This window comes from Gorilla gorilla, chromosome 2, assembly GCF_029281585.2.
Source record: "Gorilla gorilla gorilla isolate KB3781 chromosome 2, NHGRI_mGorGor1-v2.1_pri, whole genome shotgun sequence".
NCBI classification, from domain to species: Eukaryota; Metazoa; Chordata; class Mammalia; order Primates; family Hominidae; genus Gorilla; species Gorilla gorilla.
This window is the reverse complement of record NC_086017.1, coordinates 162,918,234-162,946,041: the sequence shown is the minus strand read 5'-3', so window position 1 is coordinate 162,946,041 and position 27,808 is coordinate 162,918,234. Positions and strand designations below refer to the sequence as shown.

The following is a 27,808-nucleotide window of genomic DNA, read 5'->3' as shown; positions in this document are numbered from 1 at the left end:
TGCTGTGTCTCAAGGCAAGTGATTTTCTTCGTAGATGGTGAGGGTACAATAGGCTCAAACATGACAGGAGAAGAGTGTTATGTTCTACCATTGACATGATCCATGAGGGTACTTCTGAGCTCACGGCAGGCTCTGATATGACCTATGCTGTATTCAGCTAGCAGCTCAGTTTTTGCTGGTATCCTGTTCCCCAGAGAGAAATGCACAGAAGGAAAATTGATGGACTCTTCCTTTCAGAACACCACCAATGGCACAAGGCCTTTATTTACTTTTAAGAAATTGGAACATATGATACTTGCTAGATGTTCTTTTGTGTTCCACCAAATACATATATATTTATATATATATATCTCACAATATGTATATATCTCACCATATATATAAATATATATCACCATATATATAAATATATATATCACCATATATAAATATATATATATCTCACCATATATATAAAACATATCTATATGTTGGAGTCCTAAGCCCCAATACTTTACATGTGATTTTATTTGCAGATAGGGTCTTTACAAAGACAGTCAGGTTAAATGAAGTTATTAGGATAGGCCCTAATCTAATCTGACTGCTATCTTTATAAAAAGGGAAAATTGGGGAAGAACACATACAACAGGAGAATATCATGTGACGATTGGAGTTATGCTGCTACAGGCCAGGAGTCCTGAAACAGATCCATCCTTGGTGCCTTCAGAGGGACCATGGTATGCTGACACCTTGATCTCCAACTTCTAGCCTTCTGAACCACGAAGTAATAAATTCCTTTTGTTTATTTAAGGCACTCAGGTTGTGATACTTTGTTATAGCAGCTCTAGCAAACAAACACAATGCTGGAATGGTTATTTCAGCAGAAAAACCTAGAAATTTCCTTTAGGATGTGGCGCTGTTTGGAGGTATTTTGGAAATTGTTACTTCTTTGCATGTTAGATATATGTGTCAGAAACCTACACCTTATGTTTCCAGGAGACACAGGCAGATTGTCAGTAAAAATAACAGATGACTTGTAGAAATTCGGATAGATGAAGTCAAGAATTTCTTCTGTATACTTTTCCTGGGTGGTATAAAGGTAGGTTATGGAGCTGTATCGTCACAACTTGGGACTTGGACTAGTACACAAACTGTAACATAAACCCTTGCCTTGGTACCTAGAGAATATTAAATTTGACTCCCAGGTTCTGCATCAGTTTCTCTTAGAAAGGAAGATGAGATGTAAATACAAATCAATGTCTGGATAACATAGCTACAAAGAGACTGAAAACGTTGGAATTTTTAGCTGTAATGCCATGGGGTGTAATCAAGTCTTCCCCTATACTGTCAAGAAATAAATTAGATTTGTTAAAAGATACATCATTACAGCTAGGTAGTTTCTATACCACTGTAGGATGACTATAGTTAACAATAATATATTACATAATCTCAAACAGCTAAAAAAAAGATATTGAACATTCCCAACACAAAGAAATGATAAATGTTTGAGATGATGTGCCGATTACCCTGATATAATCACTATACATGATATGTATTGAAACATCACTATGTATCCCATGAATATGTACAATTATTGTCAATTTAAAATGAAATTTAAAAATAAAATAAAATACATTATAACAGATGACTTTCATTCAGTTGTTTCCAAACTTAATGGCTTGATCACAATGCTCATGCCACCACACAAAAGGGAACAAACTTTGAAAGTAAGACCCAGTGAAATGAACCCTTTAGCATACAAACAGTAACAGTGCCTGGATAAAGCCACAAAAGAAGTTAGTGAGGTAAGGGACTGCAATGGAAGCTAGTCTAGCTGTGGTTCCTTCCAGAAATATTCTGGGACCAAATTTACAAAATAAATAAAGAAGGATTGACTGGCCTACCTTAGCATACATTTCTACCACATACTTATGTAGCAAAAAAAGAAGTGCTTTTCTGCTCTGCAAGATACAAACTTTTTCAAAAACGAAAACAAACTTAGTTATTATCTAGCTGTGAGCCATCCTTTCTGTTTAAAGGCTTGAAAGTACATACTAGTGACATGACACACTAGTGTAGTGCTTACAAAATTAAAAGGATTTTTAGTCAGGAATCACTGTGAAAATGTTCAGACAATAGGACAGTCAACAAAATGTGCTTCCTAGAGAGCTGCATTTTTAATGATTTGCTTACAAATCAGCACATGCTGTCAAAATGAAGAGATTTCTAGGACTTGTTTTCCTAATTAGAACGGGTAGCCAGTATATTAAATGATGAAAAAGAACTGGAACCAGATTCAGTATCATGAAAAACAAATTACAAATTTTAAAATATATCAAGTTTAAAGGAGATTAAATCAGAATTATGAAAAATACAATATTCTTAGTGTATGTAGTATAGCATATAGTATCAAATCTCCATTTCGATTTTATTTCTCAGAGGAAAAAAACAGATTCCCATGACACTTATTTTCATTTGTCATAGTCATGTTTGCGTTTTTAGCTTTGGGGTACTGAAATTGAGTGAAAGAAAAAGGGCTCTTTGAACATAATTAATTTCTCTCTACATTAAAAAAATCTTGTTTGTGGACTGTTGAAATTGTAATTCTTAATTGCCTTCTGAATAATGGAGAATTGAGAAAAATGTCTGGTCCCAACTGAGTAAGTTGTTTTTGGGTCAATTGGATGGTAGATTTTTCCCACACACATGCACGTACTCATACATATACACATTTCTTACTACATTTTTAACTTCTTAGTTGGATTCAACTGACTATGCTTAATACTCAAAATTTATAACATCGTACCATGGATCTGTTTTCATAGCAATAAATTTTCAGTTTTTTGTTTATGATTCCACTCAACAAAAGGGCTACAGAAGTGATTTATTCTTTAGGTAATTCGAGATGATATATTTGAAAGTTTTTTGGAGAAGCTTTTTTAGTCCATACTCAAATGTTCTTCATTATTGAATGCGTATTTAGATCAGATTCTTGAATTATAATATTGATCTGCTGCCTCCTTTAAAAAATAAAATTTGACTGAAAATATTTTTAAAAAAATGGCCTCCCAAAAGATAACTACATCCTAATCTCTGAAGGTTACTTTATATAGAAAAGGGTGGGAAATCTGCAAATACAATTAAATTGAGGATCATGAGATGCAGAGATTATCCTAGACTATTCAGGTGGACCCTCCTAAATGTAAACACATGTGTTTTTCTAAGAGAAGCCCATAGGGAGATTAGACACAGGCGGAGAAGAAGGCAATGTGAAGATGAAGCAGAAAGAGATTGGAAGATGCTGGCCTTCAAGATTAAACTGATATAACAATAGTCAAAGAATACTGGCAGCCACCAGAGGTTAAAAGAGGCAAAGAGCACCTTCTAGAGAGTCTCCAAGGGAGTCATGTCTCTTGCCTGTGACTTGGTTTGGGCCTAGTTAATACTAATTTCATGCTTTAGGACCCCAGAACTGTAAAAGAATAAATATCTGTTGTTTTAAGCGACTGAATTTGTAGTAATTTGCTACAATAGTCACAGGAAACTAATATAGGGTCCTTAGGGTTTATTTAGTCCGGTGGTTTCCATATATTTTTAGCAGCAAGTTTGTTCCATGTTTTTTCCTCTTCCCACTCACTACAACAATTTCTGTGCCTATCTGGAAAGTATCTTGCTTAATTTGCCAATAACCACTCTTACTTCTCAACTTTAATAAGCATTGGTTCTTATTAGAACCAACATAATTATAATAAATTATAAGTAAGGAGAAAATAGGCAGGATTACATACATTTTACATATTCAGGGTCTGCAAGTCAGAAAATTTAATAACTCTTCAAGGACACACATTAACTGCTACAAATATTGCAAATGTAGATTTAGATAACTCAAATGACATTGTTCTTTGCTCCAAAACCACAAAATATCACAAATTACAATCCACTATGTAAGGGCTATACATACACATCACATATTTATAAATTCTTATCCAGCCAACTTATATACATATCTCTTATCCTAAGACCTAGACGTAAATAAAATGGTGAAGTCATGAATGATAAAGCTCCGTGAATTCCATCCTCAATATGTTCATGAACAACTTGGACTCCAACATTTCGAAGTCTTGTAACATACATAAGTCCATCATCTCTTAAGAGATCATGTTGACAAGTAAGAATATAGGTTAGTGGCAAATTCTGTAACTGAGAATCATTGGCCAGCAAGGGTAATGCTCTGCTGTCTGTAAGTCCTGGCAATGAATAACTAAGTCCTCCAAGAATTGGTTCAGTATATACATAGTCTTTTCTATACTTCTCAGGAAGAAGAATACTCCAGTTAACAAACTTAAACAGATGTCTTGACTCCAGAGGCATGTGTTGGTTTCTTCTCATTGCCCAGGGAAGTGCTTCATCCTTGGTGAAATATAAGCTCACGAGTTTTATGGCTACATCCCTGGTCAAAACTATACCATGCTCGTTTTCTCGGTGAGATGGCAAATAAGAATCTGTTATCTGTAAGCCAGGGTAAAGTAAGACTTGCATCTTGATTTTATGTTTTATTTCAGCATCATTCTGCACCTGAAAATATATGGTAATATTCTGTAATGCAAACATTTCCAAAATACCAGGAGAAAAAAATTTAATTATCTAGCAGTCATAAGATAAACAAATCTACATAAATTGATGTGATATATCATAATTATTTTTATAATATTTATAATATATTACCATGGCATAAAAAAATTCAAACCAATTTAAATTTAAGCTTTTAAAAAATATTGATTTTGTGTGTGAGGAAAAAAGGAGAAAGTATAAGAGAGGAGAAGGAAAGAGACAGAAAGAGAATGTACAAGGTGAGAGAGATACACAGGATTTTTTGGTCAAAGATCACAAATGAAAATGATCCAATTCTAAAGATATTTCTAGTGGGAATTGGCAGTACATATAGGTTTGTAAAAATCCTTCTTAAATAAAGTAACCAGAGTGAGTGGAAGAAATAAATATAGCTATTATATCATATTATTTCATTATAGAATCTAAAAAAAATCTTAAACATTTTTAGAATATATTCTTTGGAAACAAGGTGGACATTACCAACATCATACCATAATTTTTAAGAAACATTATCCCAATGCAAAAGCACATGGACCAAGGTGAAGAACAAAAAGGCCAATCAACAGATATCTTATGAGAATGATGCAGTGTTGGAGAAACAAAGGGAGAAAATTATGAAAAAATCGATGTGCACAAGTCTGATATGCAAGGATAAAATGTGAAGTAGTTGATAAGGAGTGCCTTTTCTTTTTCAAAGAGAAAGGCATTTGAGGTCTCACCTATGACCCTGCAGACTGCAGGAGACAACGTTGAATTAATCTCCCAAGAGCTATTGCCTTGGCTAGAGTCTGGGATCTGGACAAATGAAAATACCTGCTGCTGCTACAAGTGAAAAGCTCAGGACCACAGGATGTACCTCTAAGTCACCTAGTCACCACAGTGGCTGGCTGAACTGAAAGGAAAAACTAAATTGAAATCCAAGAGGTACCTCAGAAAGGGAAATGGTATCCTACCATCTCTACAGTGTACTTCCAAGATGCTAGAGGTTTAATAAGTGTAGAATGAAAATGAGCCAAAACAAAGTTATCTTACAGAAACTTTCCTAGATCCCAAATCTCTCTGCCATGCACTTAGGTAGATAATTTACTAATCAAAGATTGCTATCAATAGCCCACCCTCAGTCATCCTACTCTCAATCTCGCTAATCTAGGAAAAAAACAAACAGAGAACACATAAACAGGGACAGGTCAAAAAGTGTCCATCAATAACCTTGCCTGACCCTAACTTTCCTTTCTGGAATGCCATATGAAATAAGTCACTTCAACAAATGTGTCAGTATTTCCCATCTCTATGTTCCCCATTATGTCATTTGTTACTTTGCCATTCAAGGCTTTTTTCCTTCAAAACCCATGCTAAAGTCAGTTCTCTTCAAGATATTGGAAAAGCACCTGAGTCAGATTCTCTGAGGTTGGCAATTTTGCCATAGTCTTAACAACTATGTTATTTATCAGGTGTGTTTCAGATATTTTCTACACATTTTATATATACTCAAAAGCATATATGTGTGATTCTGCATGTAAATACCTGATCAAAGGAAACTCTTCTTATTTAAATTCCCAAATCTCTATTACCTCTTTAAGGCCAGTCGTCACTTTTCCTTTATTATACAAAAATGTACATGATTAATCTTTCTACTTGGTTTTGAATTTCACAAACACTGACATGATACCTAAGTTGTCATTGTACCCCTTACTGGGCCTAAGATAATAAAGTCATTAATATCATATGGGAAAATAATAGAAAAATGAATATTTTAATAATATGGAAACCATAATATTATAAACTATATAATATCTGATGTATAATTCTTTTAACAGGACACTATATCTGGAGCCAGGAATAATAGGATCCGAGAAACAGTAACAAGTATAAAACAAGTAGGTCCCAACAGTAACGCTGAATTATTGACATATCTGTTTGACGTATCTGTAGCTTAGTTCTTTCCTCCTAGACCTATATGGTCTCAAAGACAGCCAGCTAAGCAAAGTTCAAAAGTGCACATAAACATTAATACTAAACCAAAACAAGCCTAGAATGGAGCATTCTATAAAATGGACATGAAGAAATGGATATGTATTTCTGATTTTGTGGGTAACTAATATGTACTTGAGTGCAAAAAAATGTGACATTCATCTCAGGATATTATTACTTTGTAAAGAACAAGAATGAAAAAGTAAAAGGTCAAAATTTGAGAGAACATATCTGGCTCACGGTAATGTCCTTAGAGTTTAGACACTGGTAACTGTATTTCAAATTTCTATTTACCTTTTTATTATATTTCCAATATAATAAAGACCTTTGGATAGCTAAGTAACTTAAAGGTTGTGGAAGAGCTTCAATAAAGCCCATCCTTATTCTTAATCTTTTTCAACAATGAACTTTATTTTCATGAAAACACAATGGATAGTATGCATTTGAACTTTCCTTTTATAATTAAATATCATTAATCCTAAACTTATGGTATTTACAGTAAAATTGTCTCATATAAATTATTTGCTCTGCCCCTCCCTTATTAAGTCCCCCAGTTTGAATCTCTAATTGGTTCAAGTTATAGGCCGTGTTTTTCAAGTTATAGGCCATGCCACCGGTATTATTGTCATCAAGAAAGTAACTTATTTATACCATGATGAAGACTGGTCTCCTAAGTCTATACTTTTGAGAGCAAAATTTGGGACCCAGTTCATGAAAAGCTTCTATGCCATGCTAAAATGCTTGGAGTAAACATGTGGACCAGCACGATTTTCACTCCTACATCAGTTTTTTTCATTCACAAACATCCCTCCTGGACAGCATGAATTGGGAGTGGTGGCTGAAAGGAAGCTGGTAACAAAGTCAGAGAAGGGATGATCCATGACTTCATGTCCTGTGTCATTTTATGACTCAACTGCTTCAAAGCCCATTCAAAGCAGTAATCTGCCATGGACACCTGCGCTTGGCATAAAGTCAACTCCAGACAGTCTGAGGCATTACTGAATCCTCTCCCATTTCCCAAGTGCCCTGTGACCATTCAAAGGGCATGGCACTTTCCTAGAGAATAATAGTTTCCGCTGCCAAGGGAACATATTACGGCCCTTGCACTTTGCCCCCCATCATCTACTACCCTTCTCAATCCAGTTACTTGTTCACAAGATACCCTACCATCTAGCTCCCTGGTTTGAGTGTGTGTTATTCAAATTCCTGCATGCCCACACCAACTTATCCATAGCCTGTCATCCATGGAAGGATGGATGTAGACAAAATATTAACTTGTTATTTGAGGAGTTCCTACATTGCTAATGGTAAGTATTGTTCACCAAACTTCATATCTGTCATTTTCAACCCAGAGCACTCAACTTCATAGAAACTGTGATTGCTATCCCCACTAATTTTCCTTTCTATCAACTACCCCTAACAACTCCAAACTTGATTCCAACAATACACAACTAGCCAATGAGTATCTGAATAAACTATGAACCACCATGAAGAAATTCCAATATGGGAGGATTTTTTGGCCTCATCCTAGCACGCATGTTCCAACCATGCTGGAAACTGCAAAACTCCCACATGGGCTAGAGTCCAAGATAATCAACCTGCTCTCCTCCTTGCAGATTAATCCTGTCCTTTCCTGATCTTTATTCTTCCCCTAAAATCCCACTTCCCACTTTATGTCCTAAAAGTGTGACAGTAAAACAGATTATATCACTCAGAAGTGCAGGACTCACAGTGATACCACTTCCAGGTGCAAGTAAAAGAAGACAGATATTTCTGCTTCTGATGGACTTCAGGTGACCTCTATAACACTGATATGCTGTGATTACACAGAGGTAAACAAACAAAATAACAGAAACTAACATACATACTATCTGTGTATGGGACATCATCCCATCATCCCATGTCCAAGAATGCTGCATGTCAATCATGTTTTTCTAAAAATCATCACCATTAATTATAATTTCTGATTAATATTTGCTATTAAACTGTTTTTAAAGTTTTTTATATTTTTTAAAGAAGTGTCACATATGTAATATCGTATATAGCCATAGAAATATGGGATGCCATAGAAATATTATTATAAATAAGATCATAAGGCTTTATTACCACCTTATGACAAATGATACAAATTAGAAGCAAAAGTATATTTAGAAAGACCAAAGCTATAAACCTAAATAAGTAGAGCTATTGCATATCACAGCTTCCTCTTTAAATTACCTACATTGAAATACTTATTTTTTAGAATATCTAAGAGAGTAGGACTTACTAATTACTTCAAAATATCAAATCAATTCCCATTGTTTTATGAAAGTAAAAAGAATATCTCTGATCCTAAATAAGAGCAATGCATACATTCTTTTAAAATAAAATGTGGCCATGAAATTGGATTTAAGTGATATGATTAAAGTTTAGAAATAGTTTTTCCTCTTAATTAAAGATTAAGGCACCATGTCCACAAGAGTTTTCTAAGCTATAGTGATCATCCAGATCGTTGTGACCAGCAAGCCACATCAGTGATTTTAGAACACATCATGTGATGTTGCCAGGAAATCTAGCAATAATAGGTTAAATATATTCATTTCTTCTCAATAATAAGAATACAATTGAAAAGTGGACCAAGTCCACAAGAGAAAATGACAGGGTAATGTATGCGTCCTAATCCATGAGAAAATCCTTTTATAATGTGAATTGAAACAGATGAGTCATTTTTTAAAATATATCCCTCTGGTGATTATTGATACCGAATTTTTAAAGCCATAATCTATAACATATTATCAATCACAGGATCATGAGACATTGGAAAAAATGAGCTCTATAATAATTTCAAAGTAAAAGTTGATTCTTATGACCCAAAATAAACACAGTACAGGGAATAAAGCTTTTCAATGAATATGTAATTCATATAGAAAGTTTAGCAGTCCATGAAGAACAAATAAAGTATAATCACAAAAGTAAATAGGAAAGGATAAAGAAAATCACCTTTTTAAATGCTCATTAAGTACACTGAGTTCTTCTGCAGCCTGTTCATCTGCATACTACACTGTTTCCTTTGAACAGATAAATCAGAATGTCTAAATAGATACTAAGTTCTTATATAATTAATTAAGAAATAGAATGGTGTTAGATTTTTGTGCACTTTTGTGCTGCCCTACAGATTTTACTAAGAATCACGTCTCTGTTTGGTGCCTGTGTTATTAAGTATTGTCCTGCTGAAAAGTTATAAGGTAGGGTATCACATATTCACAAATCTGTATGGCTACATCCAATTGTTATTTCTTTTTTCTTTCTTTCTTTTCTTTTTTGTTTTTTAGAATTAGGGTCTTCCTCTGTCACCCATGTTGCATTGCAGTGGTGTGATCCTAGCTCACTGCAAACCCCGAACTCCTGGGCCCAAGCAATCCTCCTGCCTCAGTCTATTGAGTTGCTGGGACTACAGGAGTGTACCACTACCTCTGACTATTTTTATTTTTATTTTTCCTAGAGTGGTCTTGAACTCCTGGCCTCAAGTAATCCTCCCCACTGGGCTTCCCAAAGTGCTGGGACTACAGAGGTGAGCCAATACATCAAGCCCAATTGTTGTTTCAGTTGTGCTTGCTACACTTGCAAAGCCAAGCAAATGTTACAAATGTGCAAGAAATTAGAGGAATGGTAAGATGTTGCTTAATCACTATTGGGTAATTGTTGGACAGCTTTCAGAATCTCTACATTCCCCAAACCGGTTTCAGATGAAATTTTAGACCAGACTGCTATACAATTTTACATAGTAATTAGTATAATAATCTCTAAGCAGGGCATTCTCCAATTTTTACCCTCCATCATACTCCTCATTTTACTCCAGTAAGATCTTTCAAATAAATGACATTATTTCAAGTAAATAGCAAATAAGTTCTGTCTGGAAGAGTCCTAAGGAATCAACATGTCTAATGGTTTGCAAACTTTCTTCTTGGCAATGAAGTCCTCTTTTATTTTTCTCCTAAGAAAATTTACTTAGAGCTCTAAACATGAAGGGCAACTAAAATGGAACAGGTTGGGTTGAAGGGAGGCCCAGGTATAGAACCAAAGGTGAAGCTTTGTTATCACTACAATTTTGGTTTCACAATAGGGTTTTGTGTGTATGGATGTCATAGATTAATATATACGTATAAGCATATGTATATGTACATGTATATGTATGTATGTGCATATATACTTATGTATGTATAACGTATATTTCAAGTGTATATGTATATAAAAATATGTACGTATATAAACTTCTTCTAGTGCTCTAATCCTGAATCTTATAATACTTAAGAGGAAAGAAATTTTAAAAAATAAATAGGCACCTAGAGTAAGCTTTTGGCTCAAGTTTTTATAACTAAAGTCATATTTTAAAAAGTACAGAGCAGTGTTTCTCAAAAAGTCTGAAGAAGACTAGTTTCATCTTTTTTTTTTAAATAGAAAGGTAGACAAGTTGACATAAGGAGTAGACATCAGGAAAAAACCAGCACTCTTGAAAAGTGGCAAGATCATGAAAGATAAGAAAAGGCTGGCAAACTATTCGTTAGGAACATAGATGCGTAGGTGGAGGAAGTGATGAACAGAGACTCATAGGTGAACTTAGGAACCTGGATGCACAGGTGGCGGAAGCTGACGTAAGGAGTAAGCATCACAGAAAAATCCCCAGCACTGTTAAAAAATGTTGAGGTCATGAAAGGCAAAGATATTCTGGCTAATTTTCCGTTATGAACATAGGTGCAAAAATTATAAGCAAAATACTAGCAAACCGAATTCAACAGCACATTAAAAGGACCATACACCATGTTCAAGTGGGATTTATCCCAAGGATGTTTCAATACACACAAATCTATCAAGGTGATATGCCATAGTAAGAGAATGAAGAATAAAACTTACATGAACATCTCAACAGATGCAAAAATGACTTGACAAAATGCAATATCTTTTCATTATACAAACTCTCAACAAATTATATGTAGAGGAAAGTACCTCAACATAATAAAGGCCATATAGACAAGCTCACAGCTAACATCATACTCAGTGATAAAAAGCTGAAAGCTTTTCCTCTGACATCAGGAACAAGACAAAGATACCCATTCTCACTATACCTATTTAATAAAATACTAGAAGACCTAGTCAGAGAAATTAAGAAAACAAAAAAAAAACAAAAACAGAAATAAAAAGCATCCAAATGAGAAAGAAGTAAAAAAGTCTGGGCCGGGTGCAGTGGCTCATGCCTGTAATTCCAGCACTTTGGGAGGCTGAGGCTGGCAGATCACAAGGTCAGGAGATCGAGACCATCCTGGTTAACATGGTGAAACCTTGTCTCTACTAAAAATACAAAAATTAGCCAGGCATGATGGAGGGTGCCTGTAGTCCCAGCTACTCGGGAGGCTGAGGCAGGAGAATGGCATGAACCCAGGAGGTGGAGCTTGCAGTGAGCGGAGATCACGCCACTGCACTCCAGCCTGGGCAACAGAGGGAGACTCTGTTTCAAAAAACAAAAAAAAAGTCTGTTTTCATATTACATGATATTAGATATAGAAAACCCTAAGACTCTACCAAAAATCTGTTAGTACAAGTAAATAAATTCAGTAAAGTTGCAGGATACAAAATCAACATAGAAAAATCACTTGCATTTCTATATACCAACAACAAACTATCTTAAAAAGAAATTTTTAAAAATCCCATTTCAATAGCATCAAAAATAAGTACATAAATAAAACACCAGGAATAAATTTAACCAAGGAGGTAGAAAGATCTATACACAGAAAGCTATAAAATATTAATGAAAGAAATAGAAGAAGACACAAGTAAATGAAAAGATTAACCATGTTTCTGGATCCAAAGAATTAATACTGTTAAAATGTCTATACTACACAAAGCAATGTACAGATTCAATGCAATTCCAATCAAAATTTCAATGGTATTTTTTACAGAAATAGAAAATTTATATGGAACCACAAAAGACTGAATAGCCAATATAATCTTGAGTAAAAAGAACAAACCTGGAGGCATCATAATGCCTGATTTCAAAATAAACTGCAAAGCTACAATAATCAAAACAGTATGGTACTGGCATAAAAACAAACATATAGACCAATGGAACAGAATAAAGAGCTAAGAAATAAATTGTTGTCTTAGTTCAGTTAGCACTACTACAATAGAATGCCTGAGACTGGGTAATTTATTAAAAATTTTTTATCTCACAATCTAGTGGCTGAAAGTTTCAAGATTGGGTATCTGCATCTGATAATGGCCTCTGGCTGCTTTAACTCATGGCTGAAAGAGAACCGGGAATCTGCATGTGCAAAGAAATCACATGGCAAGAAAGGAAGCAAGAGAGAGAAACCAAGGAAGCCAGATTGTTTTTAATAATCTGCTCTCTGACAAACTATTTCATTCCCTGGAGAGCAAGAATTCACTCTCTCTGAAGGGCATTAATCTATTCACGAAGGATCCACCCTCCTGTCCCAAACACCTCTCACTAGGCTCAGTCTTTCAATGCTGCCACATTGGGGATCAAATTTCAACATGAGCTTTGACTGGGAAAAACCAAGCTATAGCAATGGTCAATTGATCTTTGACAAAGGCGCCAAGAACACACAAAAGGAAAAGACAGTCTTTTCAATAAATAATGTTGAGAATTCTCATATATCCACATGCAGAAGAATGAAATTGGACACTCATTTCATTTCATATACAAAAATCAACTCAAAATGATGAATCAAAGGTCTAACACTTAATAAAAAACTGTATAGCTACTGGAAGAAGGCTTAGAGAAAAATGACTTGATATTAGTCTAAGCACTAATTTGGGAGGTATGACTCCAAAAGTACAGGCAACAAAAGCAAAAATAGATATATGGGATTGCCTCAAACTAAAAAGCATCTGCACTAAAAACGAAACAATCAACAGAGTGAGGAGACACTCTACAAAATAGGAGAAAATATTTCAAATCATGGGTTCAATAAGGGGTTAATATTCAAAATGTATAAAGAATTCAACTAAATGGCAAGAAAACAAATAACCCAATTTAAAAAATGGGAAATAGAACTGGGTAGGCATATGTACAAGGACCCCTTTTACATTGTTGTTGGAAATGTCAGTTAGTATATCCATTATGGAAAACAGTATGGAGTTTCCTCAAAAAATTAAAAATGGAACTACCAGATGATTCAGCAATACCACTTCTAGGTATCTATCCAAAGGAAACAAAGTCAGTAACGTGAAGAGATATCTGTACTCGCATATTCATTGCAGCAGTATTCACAATAGCCAAGATATGGAATCAAACTGTTTGTCAGCCGGATAAATGGATAAAGAAAATTTGGTGTGTGTGTGTGTATCTACACACACGCACACACAAACACACACAATGGAATATTATTAAGCCTCCAGAAAGAAGAAAATCCTGTCATTGGTGACAACATTGATGAACCTGGAGGTCCTTACACTGAATGAAACAAGTCAGACAAATACTGCATAATCTTGCTTATATGTAGAACCTAAGAAACTTAAACCCCTAGAAGTGGATAGTAGAGTGGTGGTTATGAGGAGCTGGGGATATAGATGAAAGGGGATGGAGATGGGGAGAACAGGGAGATATTGGTGAAAGGTTACAAAGTTTCAGTTATGCTGGATGAATAAGTTCTGGAGATCTAATATTAAGTGCGTTGACTATAGTTAATAATACTGCGTACTCGAAATTTGCTAAGACAGATCTTAAACATGCTCACCATAGAGAAAAAATAAATGGTGACTATGTGAGGTAATGATTACGTTACTTAGCTTTTGTTAATTGTTTAAAAATGCATACATATATCAAAACATCATGTTGTACATCTTAAATACATATGATTTTTCCTTTTCAACTGTACCTCCATACAACCTTACAAAAGAGAAAAAAACAGAAAATAAGAGAGTTGGAATTCTTCCCAAATTATTTAATGAGGCTAGTGTAATTTTTCTCTCAAAACCTGACAAAGATAGGTGGCAGAGTTTGCAGTGAGCTGAGATCGCGCCACTGCACTCCAGCTTGGGTGATGGAGCAAAACTCCATCTCAAAGAAAAAAAAAAAAACCTGACAAAAAGTGTTAAAAAATAAAGATTAATCTCAAAAATACAAAACATTTAATGAACTAAAGCAAATGGAAAGCAGCAACATATAAAAATTTTAATTCATCAAGACCAAGTAAGGCTCATGTCTAGAATGTAAGCATAATTTAACATTTAAAAGTCAATTGGCATAATTTACCACACTAAAATAATAAATAAGAAAAATTACATGATCATCTCAATAGTTGGAATAAAAACATTTGACTAATTCAACACCCATTTATGCAAAAACTATCAGCAAACTAGGAGTAGAAATAAGTTCCTCAATCTGACAAAAGCTAACTATGAAAACCTTCAGTTAATACTATATTTATTGATGAAATATTGAAAAATTTCCTCCAAAAATACAAAGCAAGAGAGTTATATTAAATATTTTACTAGAGGCCCCAGACAGTGCAATAATAAAAGAAAAATTAAAAGGAACAAGTACTGGGAAGCAAGAACTAAAACTGTCTCTCGTCATTGAAAATATAGAAAATCCTAGGAAACTAAAAAAAAAAAAAAAAAAACACAGAACACTAGAGTTATAAGTGAGTTTATTGAGGATATGATGGGAAAAGGCCAATATCAAAATCAATTGTATTTCTATATAGAATAGAAATAAATTACAAATTACAAATTCCAATATGTTCCAAATAAACATTCAGAAAATAGTATTTTAATAAAAATTTTAAAAAATAGCTCAGGGTAAAATTTGAGAAAAGATTTCCATGATTTCTATACTGAAAATAGTAAAATATTGCTGAGAAATTGAAGAGGATCTAATAAAGTATGAGACATGCCATGTACATTAATTGGAAATCTCAATATTGTTGACACGTCAATCCTCCCCAAAGTTATAGATTCAATGCAATCCTAATAAAAATTCAGTTAGTCTTTCTTTTTAAAAATTGATAAGATAATCTAATATTTTAATGGGAAAGATATGGAATACTAGATTTTTTTTTAAAGAAGAACAGTTGAAGTCAGTGTAGTATTGGCAGTAGGTTAGACATGTAGATCAATGGAACAAAATAATCCAGAAATAGTCACATTAAGGTTAAATAAATGTTTACTCAAGTGCTACTGTAATTCAATGGGAAAGAATGGTCTTTTCAACAAATGGTGGGGGAAGAACTGAATTATCTATAGAAAAAAAAATGAGCCTCAATTTCTGCCTCCTATCATAAAAACAAATATAATGTACCTGTTGAGTGACCGCTGTTGCTAAATTGCCCCCAGAACTGTCTCCCGAAAGGCAGATTCGGGTGGGATCCACTCCATATTTTGTAAGAATTTTTTCCAAAAGAAAAAATTTGACTGCAGCAAGGCCATCTTCAAACTGAGCAGGAAAGTGGTGTCGAGGAGCCAGCCTATAGCTTTAAAGAAAGAATAATAAAGCATTTATGGTTGTATCTGTCCATCTAATTCTCAAATACCAAATAGATGCAATTTAATGCCAGTCTTTATCGTTCAGTCTTCTAAAAATCAAGCCTAAGTTTTCTACTAACTCTTGATTAAAATGAAAATTATTTTAATAAAGTATAAGATTTTCAATCTTGTACCTAAAATCCATGAATGGAATTATTTGTGAGGAGTCAGGGGAGTGTTATGAACTTCCTAGGAATTGTAAGCAAAAATTTTAGTCCAAGTGTATTTTAGAATGGAGATGGTGTATAGCTTACATCATATTCTCAATGTAACTTGTAATCCAAACATTTTTTTAAAAACGCTTGTTTAAAAAGCACAATAGGCTGCAGATCTGAGAGCATATTGTAGGCAGTGTCCTATTTTATCAAGGACATTTAGGTAAAAATTTTATAAGCTGACGGTGCATATACTTCATCATGGATAATACCCAGTAGTTATTACTAGATAAAAATTTTGATATATAAATAAAATTTAAATATGCCAGAGAGCTTGCTTATTTCTGGTAAATTCATTTGTAAGGCAAATTATCACACTCTTCTTTTCATGGGCACAAATTATTTTTTCCCCAGTGTATGTAGACCAGTAAGACAGGAAAATATATCTAGCCGTCAATTCATAGAGCTTTTTCTTTTTGATCTTCAGAATGCTAAAACATGTATATTTCTATAGCCAATATGAAATGTTGGTAATAGGGTTCTTGGAATTTTATTATAAACTATCTAGAAAACTCTAAGTAATTTGTAGCTTAGACATAGATGTGTACCAAAAAGATGTTGGTATCTTTATTTAAAATGCAGTGGATTTATACTTTTTGGACAAAGAACAACACAAATTTTAGGGATTTGATAGAATGTATAAGCCAGGCACAAACATATTATTATATCAAAACAGATATAAAATAGTATTTAGATTACTTCAAAAGCTATGAAATTAAACTTTTCTTGCCTGCTCAAATACAATCCAGTATCCCAAATGTGTAATAGTTAATATACTTCCTTCTGTCCAGCTATGTTACTTGGGACACTACTAGGGCCTTATAGGACCTGAGTCTTACGTGTCTAGAGCAAGTGTTTCCAAAACTGCTTACTCTGGGGTATAATTCAGATAGTCTCACAATCACAGAAAAATAATAGGACACTGAACCTCTTTGAGGAGCAGTCTATGTTGCAATGGTGACAAGTAAAATATATTAATTTAAAAAATTATATTTGAAGCATAGCTGACTTGATGTGGAAATCAAACCTCTACATGGTAAAGGCAAAAATCATAGTAGCCAGAAAAAAATCATTCTTACTCCACGCCTACAACAACAGCATCAAGTGTGTTTGCCGTCCATCTATTCAGGAAGTCAAAAGCCCTCTGTTCTGAAATGAAGAAATAAACATCAAAGTATTTCCTGTAATTAAAAAGCTATAGAAACAGTTACAGATATGAATGTGGAAATAACTGTGGTTTGTGAATATCACATAGGAGCTTTTATTTCCACCCCCCATTTCCAAGCAGATGGACCTTAATCCACGTGGCACACTCTCCCCTTCCTAGTCTTTTCAGCCACTCTCTCCAGGAGGAAAAGGATGACTTCACCAATTGATTATTTTGGGGAGGATCAACCAGAATAGGCTCAGCCTATTGTAATATCGTCTTGACATCTGCTGTCTGTACACAATGACCCTTCCCAGGACCCTTTGTATCCTGGTGCATTTTACTTCATCTGAAATAATGGTAATGGTTTGACTTGCATTTATGTGAACTCTGTGTGTAATTTTTTAACTGGTTCAGAAGTCGGAGGAAAAAGAAAGTAATAGTATGTATTGAGTCTCTAAACATCGTTCTTCAAAACCTCTTGTCTTCTCTGAAGATGCCACATAATAAAATAGTCCAATAACATTGGCATTAAGACAGAGTCTAAGGAATAATAACTAGATATGAGAGAGCCTCTGGCAGGTCAGTGTGAAGACTTGATATACATATGAGTTTTGACATGCTTGACGTACAAGCTATTGACTTTCCCCAGACACATAACACACACACACACACACACACACACACACACACACACACATCTTTCCCCAGGTCCCCACATATCCTATTTACCAGGGCCCTGGCCAAGCACCTTGGCAAATTCTGTAACATCTGCTGCTGTTTTATTTGCCACAAGATCCTAGAAATCCAAAGAATTCTAGAGTTGTGATCAAATTCCAGACTTCTCTGGACTTTCTCTTGCACATTAACAAAACTGCAAAGTGAAAACTAACCACAGGGTGTATATATAACCTGGAAAACAGGAAAGTAAGTCACCTAGTCTTTTAAATAGAAAAAAAATAATGTTTTATTAAAGATTAAGTTAATTTTCAAGAAAAGGCCATGCATAGATGAAGACCAAAATGTACAAGACCTAAGAACTCTCTGAACTTCACCTTGTTAACGAAAGACCATGAGATCTTCAGAAGAAAATGGGAGAGCTTTAATTTCTATTAAAAAAAAAATCTGCAGATTAGGGAGACATAGCCTTCCATGTAAAACAAAAGTGTGCTCCAGAGACCAAAAAGAGGGTCTGTGGCTTAAATATGGAGAATCAGCTGGCATCCCTCAATCACAATCAGGTATATATATGTAAATAAAGGATTCAAACTTATTCAAATAGTTTAAAACAGCTGATTCCTGATTGAGTAGTTTCCAAGCCCCAAACCAAAAGTCTGTTAGATACCCCTTTCAGGCAACTGGTGGGATGAGTTTTCTAGTCAAAGTGTTTCAGCTTGGAAACATCTTAGCTCAGGGGCGCAAACAGGATGTTTGGAGCTGCCTTCTCTGGGAACAAAGTGAAGTGTGGCCACCCTTTTCTCACTCATTATGGACACTGAGCTCTTAGTGTCATAATTTGGGTATCTTTATCAGCCACAAGGAGTCCGTTTCATCCAGAGACCTTGAGGTCTTATTTCCAGTTTCATTTCATAACCTTTAAAGCCACTCAGTGATGTATTTCAAATCTATGTCTTCATTTTTATCTCCCAATCCTTTTTGTCTTAGAATTAAAGCCATATTTTTGTTTGCTTGTTTGTTTCCCATTTTTATCTCAAACTGTCTGTACTCATAGAATATTTGCTGATATAATCTCTCTGGTCTTGTTTCTTTTATTCCATGCCTTTTTATTGTTATAGTGTCTGTAGAATGCATATAGAAACAAAAAGATATGAGGATAAATGTTGAAAAACAAAAAGATATGAGGATAAATGTTGAAAAACAAAGATCACAAAAGTATGTAAAAAGTCTACTAGAGCAACATTTTCCTATATTTCTTGGTTCTCAAAGCAACTTTGCTATGTTTTAGAGAAGACAAAAGGGAAGCCTAGGGGGAAAAGAAAGAAAATTAAAATTTGCAAATACTAGAAAATAGTTATAATGTCTATTTTTTCTTGGTGAAAATTAGAAAGTATCTAAGTCTTTTCCAGTGTATTCACATATGTTTGGGAGATCTGAAAACAAATAATGTGTAAATATAAAACCAAAATATTGACAAAAGACATCTAGAATTTAGCTAAGCAGAATGTTGGAATGTCATATCCTGAATAATAATTCTCACAGTTTTAGAAATTACTGATCACAATCATTGCCTATGTCAGTAAAAAGAGATATAACCCTAATAATCAGGAATACTTCTTAGTATTTTTCAATCAAAGTGATATTTTCCTGTCAGTGGCCATTTCTTTTGTGCTTACTCAAGTCCTAGGTAATATGTATATGAACACTTGGATATTTCATACACCTCATAAAAACTTCAGTGGAATGAATGCATTTCTTTGGAGAGAAATGAGGCAAACTTGGTATTTATCTTATCAAGAAAGCAGGTTATTCGACCATTTTAACGCATGATATAAATTAAATTATAGATGAAATATAGATGAAATCTAATGTATTGAAAACATTAAGAAGGTAAAAAATACATAAAAGAAATGGATTAGAACATTTTGGATAATAATCCCTCTAGAGATCATCAGATGTCCCTCTCATTCACTATGTGTGTGTCTTTTTTCTTCACAAAAACATTTATTGAATAATCACTGTAAGAAAAATGCCTAAAAAGACAAGTAGGGAACCGAGATTTTATGGGAAGAGTTTATTATTACATAGTACTATTTTGTGTTTTCTTTTTAGAGTCAATACTAACAACTGCATTCTAAGCCTTACCAGTATTTCTATTATGTTATCAGTAACTGCAAACTTGATCTTGTAGCAACCAATAGCAAATGCTTTTGACTTGTTAATTAAAACATCTGCATCCCTCAATGTTTCTGCTCCTGAATTCAGATCCCAAGAAAAAAGTTTAATAACTGACTTTATATCCTATTTTCCTTTGATATATGTTCATTCAATATGAAAGCTAAGGATAATAAAAAAAAAACAAAAACTGAATTTAAAATCCCCATAATATTATTTGCCAAACATATGTCTATGTCTCTTTATTAGATGTCTCATATTTATATCTATACTTATCCATATCCAGACAAGTATATATATAGATGTATGTATAAGTGTGTATATTTATATAAAATAGTTCTTATATCAAAAATGTAGAGCTAGCTACACTTTTTCCTTATACAATGAACTTACTGGAACTTCCAAAACAAAAACCACCACCATGAAAATATATTACAGCTCGCCTTCGGGTTTCTGACTTTCTTTTTGGCAAGTACAATCGTACTGGAATGTCAACAAATGTTGTATCAGTCACTGTGATGTATTCATCTGAAAGTGGTTGGGTATAATCCAGCCTGAATATCATGGATATAAACTCTTCATATCTCATAATACGCATATTTTCAAAACACATAGCCTGTAAGAACAAAACAAACAAAATTAAATATTTAGATATTTAAATAACACCAAATATATTTAAAAAGAAAGTTAAAAAGGAAGAAAAAATAAGCAAGGTAAACAAAAAGAAATAGACTATTTAAAAATATTATTTCCAAATAATACTGTAAAGATCTTATTGCATAACCTTCTTGCCCTTGAAAATCTCAAATATCTGGCAAGCTGGCCGAATAGGAACAGCTCTGGTCTGCAGCTCCCAGTGAGGGCAATGCAGAAGGCAGGTGATTTGTGCATTTCCAACTGAGGTACCCAGTTCATCTCATTGGGATTGTTAGGCAGTGGGTGCAGCCCACAGAGGGCGAGCAGAAGCAGGGTGGGGCATTGCTTCACCCAGGAAGTGCAAGGAGCCAGGGGACCTCCCTCCCCCACCCAAGGGAAGCCGTTGAGGGACTGTGCTACCCAGCCCGGATACTACGCTTTTCCATGGTTTTTGCAATCTGCAGATCAGGAGATGCTCTCATGTGCCTACAACACCAGGGCCTTGGGTTTCAAGCACAAAACTGGATGGCTGTTTGGGCAGACATGGAGCTAGCTGCAGGAGTTTCTTTTGTACCCCAGTGGTGCTTGGAACTCCAGTGAGACAGAACCTTTCACTCCCCTGGAAAGGGGGCTGAAGTCAGGGAGCCAAGAGGTTTCGATCAGAGGGTTCCACTCCCGAGGATCCCAGCAAGCTAAGATCCACTGCCTTGAAATCCTCACTGCCAGCACAGCAGTCTGAAGTCAACCTGGGATGATCTAGCTTGGTGGGGGGAGAGGGGTCTATCATTACTGAGGCTTGAGTAGGTGGTTTTCCCCTGACAGTGCTAAGGAGGCCGGGAGGTTTGGACTGGTTGGAATTCAGCACCATGTAGCAAAGTGGCTGTGGCCAGACTGCCTCTCTAGATTCCTCCTCACTTGACAGGGCATCTCTGAAAGAAAGGCAGCAGCCCTAGTCAGAGGCTTGCAGATAAAACTCCCATCTTCCTGAGACAGAGCACCTGGGGGAAGGGGAAGCTGTGGGTGCAGCTTCAGCGGACCTAAACTTTCCTGCCTGCTGGCTCTGAAGAGAGCAGCTGATCCTGAGAAGGAGAATTCTCCCAGCACAGTGCTTGAGCTCTGCTAAGGGACAGACTGTCTCCTCAAATGGTTCCCTGACCCCTGTGCCTCCTGACAGGGAGACATCTCCCAGCAAGGGTCAACAGACACCTCATACAGGAGAGCTCTGGCTGGCATCAAGCTGGTGCCCCTCTGGGATGAAGCTTCCAGAGGAAGGAGCAAGCAGCAATCTTTGCTGTTCTGCAGCCTCCACTGGTGATACCCAGGCAAACAGGGTCTGGAGTGGACCTCCAGCAAACTGCAACAGACCTGCAGAAGAGGAGCCTAACTGTTAGAAGAAAAACTAACAAACAAAAAGCAACCACATCAACATCAACAAAAAGGACCCCCACACAAAAACTCCATCCAAAGGTTATCAGCCTCAAAGATCAAAGGTAGATAAATTCATGAAAATGAGGAAAAACCGGCCCAGAAATGCTGAAAATTCCAAAGACCAGAATGACTCTTCTCCAAATGATTGCAACTCCTCTCCAGCAAGGGCACAAACCTGGATGGAGAATGAGATTGACGAATTGACAGAAGTAGGACTCAGAAGATGGGTAATAACAAGCTCCTCTGAGCTAAAGGAGCATGTTCTACCCCAATGCAAGGAAGCTAAGAACCTTGATAAAAGGTTACAGGAACTGCTAACTAAAATAACCAGTTTAGAGAAGAACGTAAATGACCAGATGGAGCTGAAAAACACAGCACAAGAACTTCGTGAGGCGTATACAAGTATCAATAGCTGAATCAATCGAGTGGAAGAAAGGATATCAGGGATTGAAGATCAACTTAATGAAATAAAGTGTGAAGATAAGATTAGAGAAAAAAAGAAAGAAAAGAAACAAACAAAGCCTCCAAGAAATATGGAACTATGTGAAAAGACCAAACCTACGTTAGATTGGTGTACCTGAAAGTGACAAGGAGAATGGAATCAAGTTGGAAAACACACCTCAGGATATTATCCAGGAGAACTTCTCCAATATAGCAAGACAGGCCAACATTCAAATTCAGGAAATACAGAGAACACCACTAAGATACTCCTTGAGAAGAGCAACCCCATGACACATAATCATCAGATTCTCCAAGGTTAAAACAAAGGAAAAATGTAAAGGCAACCGGAGAGAAAGGTCAGGTTACCTACAAAGGGAGGCCCATCAGACTAACACTAGATTTCTCTGCAGAAACTCTACAAGCCAGAAGAGAGTGGGGACAAATATTCAACATTCTTAAAGAAAAGAATTTTCAACCCAGAATTTTGTATCCAGCCAAACTAAGCTTCGTAAGCAAAGGAGAAATAAAATCTTTTCCAGACATGCAAATGCTGAGGGATTTTGTCACCACCAGGCCTGCCTTACAAAAGGAAATAAGGAGAAAATATGGAAAGGAAATAAATATGGAAAGAAACATGGAAAGGAAATAAATATGGAAAAGAAAAACTGGTACCAGCCACTGAAAAAACACACCAAAATATAAAGACCAATGACACTCTGAAGAAACTGCATTGACTATTGTGCAAAATAACTAGCTAGCATCATGATGACAGGATCAAATTCACACATAACAATGTTTACTTTAAATGTAAATGGGTTAATGCCCTAAAAGACACAGGCTAGCAAATTGGATAAGAAGTCAAGACTCATCAGTGTGCTGTATTCAGGAGACCCATCTCACATTGAAAGACACACATAGGCTCAAAATAAAGGGATTGAGGAAGATTCACCAAGCAAATGGAAAAAAAAAGCAAGGGTTGCAAATCTAGTCTCTGATAAAACAGACTTTATACCAACAAAGATCAAAGACAAAGAAGGACATTACACAATGGTAAAGGTACCAAGGCAACAAGAAGAGCTAACTATCCTAAATATATATGCATCCAATACAGGAGCACCAGGTTTCATAAAACAAGTTCTTAGAGACCTTCAAAGAGACTTAGACTCCCACACAATACTAGTGGGAGACCTTAACACCCACTGTGAATATCAGACAGATCAACGAGACAGAAAATTAACAAGAATACTCAGGACTTGCACTCAGCTCTGGACCAAGGGGACCTAATAGTCATCTACAGAACTCTCCACCCCAAATCAACAGAATATACATTCTTCTCAGCACCATATAGCACTTATTCTAACATTGACCACATAATTGGAAGAAAAAACACTCCTCAGCAAATACAAAAAAATGAAAATAAAAAAAAAATGTCTCTCGGACCACAGCACAGTCAAATTAGAACTCAGGATTAAGAAACTCACTCAAAATCTCAGAACTACATGGAAGTTGAACAACTTGCTCCTGAATGACTACTGGGTAAATAACTAAATTAAGGCAGAAATAACAAAGTTCTTTGAAACCAATGAGAATGAAGAGACAACATACCAGAATCTCTGGGACACAGCTAAAGCAGTGTTAAGAGGGAAATTTATACCACTAAATGGCCATATCAGAAAGCTGAATAGATCTGAAATTGACACTCGAACATCGCAATTAAAAGAACTAGAGAAGTGTTTAGAATGGCGATCATTCACACTCTGGGGACTGTTGTGGGGTGGGGGGAGGGGGGAGGGATAGCATTGGGAGATATACCTAATGCTAGATGACAAGTTAGTGGGTGCAGCGCACCAGCATGGCACATGTATACATATGTAACTAACCTGCACAATGTGCACATGTACCCTAAAACTTAAAGTATAATAAAAAAAAAAAAAAGTCAGGAAACAACAGATGCTGCCATGGATGCAGAGAAATAGGAAGGCTTTTACACTGTTGGTGGGAGCGTAAATTAGTTCGACCATTGTGAAATACAGTGTGGCAATTCCTCAATGATCTTTAATCAGAAATATCGTTTGACCCAGCAATCCCATTACTGGGTATATACCCAAAGGATTATGAATATTTCTACTGTAATGACACATGCATACATATGTTTATTGCAGCACTATTTATAATAACAAAGACTTGGAACCAACCCAAATGCACATCAATGATAGAATAGATAAAGAAAATATGGCACATATACACCATGAAATACTATACAACCATAAAAAGGAATGAGTTCATGTCCTTTGCAGGTACATAGATGGAGCTGGAAGCCATCATTCTCAGCAAACTAACACAGGAACAGAAAACCAAACACCACATGTTCTCACTCATAAATGGCAGTCTAACAATGAGAACGCATGGACACAGGGAGGGGAACATCATGCACCAGGGCCTGTCGGGAGGCAGGGGGAAAGGGGAGTGAGAGCCTTAGGACAAATACCTAATGCACGCAGGGCTTAAAACCTAGATGACGAGTTGATAGGTGCAGCAAACCACCATGGCACATGTATACCTATGTAACAAACCTGCACGTTCTGCACATGTATCTCAGAACTTGAAGTAAAAGACAAAAAAAAAAAAAAGATAAATCCTCGTATATAAAAAAGGAAAATCTCAAATATTTAGTATTTTAGACTGAGAGCTGTCCTATTCAAAACCCACTAATTTACTAGCAGTTTTTTATGCCGCTGTAATTATTTTTGATTTGTAAATTTTTTTCAGAAAAAAAAATTTTGTAGGCATGCTGTCATGTTTTCTTTTTTCATTGTTCATTTTATTTAATCCAAAGTTTTAAATATCTTCATATGAACACACTAGTAATAATCCAAATTTTTTGGCTTTCAACTCCAAAAAGATTAGGGCACTTTCCTAACCTTTAAATTCCATATTTGATGTCACTGAAAAAAGCTGCCTTTGGTATTCCTGACCAGCTTCTAGAGGACTTTTGTGTTATGTCACTGGACAGTTTACTCATAGAAAAACTTAAATATTACATGGTTAATAACACATTAAACAATCTTTATTATTACAATTATTCCAAGGAAATTAAGGTATTTGCAGGGCAATTGAGAACATCTAGCCACTATACTTTATTTTCTTAATTTTAATTTAAATTTTTATTTTTTGAGAAGGAGTCTTGCTCTGTCATCCAGGCTAGAGTGCAATGGCACAATCTCAGCTCACTGCAACCTCCGCCTCCTGGATTCAAGTGATTCTCCTGCCTCAGCCTCCCCAGTAGCTGGGATTACAGGCGTGCACCACAACAGCTGGCTAATTTTTGTATTTTTAGTAGAGATGGGGTTTCCCCATGTTGGCCAGGCAGGTCCTGAGCTCCTAGCCTCAGGTGATCTACCTGCCTTGGCCTCCCAAAGTACTGAAATTACAATCGTGAGCCACCATGCTAACCCTTATAATTTAAAGATGAGGAAGTATGCAGAAACTCTTAAGTTGTAGCCAGTAAATGTCAAAGCCAAGTTTGCATCCATTTAAACCAGCATCTTATGCTACTACTTACTAGCTGATAGACATTGAGAAAATTACTCTCTGTAGCTCAATTTCCTTGTCTATATGACAGTAATAATAATACTTCAGTGGGTTGTAGTAGGGTTTAAACAAGTTAATGCCCTGAGATACAAATTAGATAATCAAGAAAGGGAGCATAGTATTTTCTCTGTGGAAGTGACACTTGCTTACCCACTTATGCTTACTCAAGAAGTAAGAGCATTGGAGAAAATTTATGGAGAAGGTAAGCCTCTAGAAGTGATTACAGGGGAAAATATTAGCAGACATCAGAAGGAGTTGACTGTGGTTTCACAAAGCAAATATACTGTTTGCTGTACAAAGCATCATAAGCCAGCCTCTTCTTTTTATACCATGGGTTGCTCTCTTTTTTTCTGATCATCTTCTGGGGCCTTCTCCTTTGAGCCTCTTATTGTTACCCTTTCTGGAAGCTGTCTGGCTTGGCAGAAAGAGTATGGGTTTCAAAATGAGACAGTTTAGAGTTCAAATTATGGAGTTGTTACTTTTTACCTGCATATGTTCTTCTCAATCTCTTCCCCAACCCCAAAACCTGATAAAAATAATTGCAGGATAGCGGGGAATCAATGGAAGTACATATTATACAAAGCCTATACAACTTAAGAACTCAAAAATATTAGTTTCTAACCCTATCTCTCCCTTTTAAAGGAGCTATTTTTGCATGAATTTATAATTCATTCTGCACATGCCAAGTCAGATAATGCCTGAAAACCAGCAATTTAGAATTGAGGATGGACAATGAAAGCCATTAAATAATAAGAGCCTTAAATTAATATCAAAGAGTTACAAATATCAATAATGTGTATCTAAACAACTAAAAGATAATTACAGGACTAGGTTGTCCCTGAAAGTTCAAATTTAAGTCAAGTTCTCAAATAAACCTCAAAGCCTTTTCCTTTAGCAATACCATTTATTTTATACATGTCACAATAAATTTATTTTATACATGTCACGTTTAGACATAAAGTCTTAGAATTGAGAATTCTGTCTCACTGTTACTCACAGATATAGGGAGTTTTATTTACTTAATGTTGTTTAATTAATTTACTCAAACAAGCAATGGTTCTTTCAAAATGGTGATATTAATACTATTAATAAAAGAGTTCATAAGCACCCATTTTTAGTCAATAAGTCATCCCAATTTCCAGCAGAAAAAATAAATGTTAACCTTACCGTAAATGTACAGGTTTTAGCGATGGCATCCAAGGCCATTATTTTCCAGCTTTCTTCAATGTTGTCTGGCATGGGTGTGTAAAAATGAGAGACAAAAAGAACACAAAGCAGCCCCAAACAGAGAGCTTTTAGCCCCATAATATCCCTTTTTCCAGCTTCTTCACAGTACTGAGATTAAAATTTTTCACAAACACTGAATAGTAACTAGTAGAGCAATTGTAGACTTGGGAACTCTCTCAGGTGATAT

The 27,808-nt window shown here is 35.5% G+C and overlaps 1 protein-coding gene and 1 long non-coding RNA gene across 3 annotated transcripts in view; one reads left to right on the top strand and one right to left on the bottom strand.

The window, feature by feature from the left end:
• The window catches only part of LOC134758108 (uncharacterized), a 189,739-nt gene that overhangs the window by 142,194 nt on the left and 19,737 nt on the right, over window positions 1–27,808 (top strand). For both annotated transcript variants that reach the window (XR_010132979.1, XR_010132980.1), the window contains exons 5-6: window positions 6,408–6,467; window positions 10,043–10,111. This is a non-coding gene — a long non-coding RNA (uncharacterized lncRNA). The remainder of the gene's footprint in view (window positions 1–6,407; window positions 6,468–10,042; window positions 10,112–27,808) is intronic.
• AADACL2 (arylacetamide deacetylase like 2) lies at window positions 232–27,808 on the bottom strand. The gene is made up of 5 exons (XM_004037861.4): window positions 27,562–27,808; window positions 20,692–20,914; window positions 17,378–17,447; window positions 15,860–16,031; window positions 232–4,554 (listed from the first exon to the last, which is right to left on the bottom strand). Exons 1-5 carry the CDS (start codon window positions 27,697–27,699, stop codon window positions 3,952–3,954), a joined length of 1,206 nt encoding a protein of 401 aa, XP_004037909.2. The 5' UTR covers window positions 27,700–27,808; the 3' UTR covers window positions 232–3,951.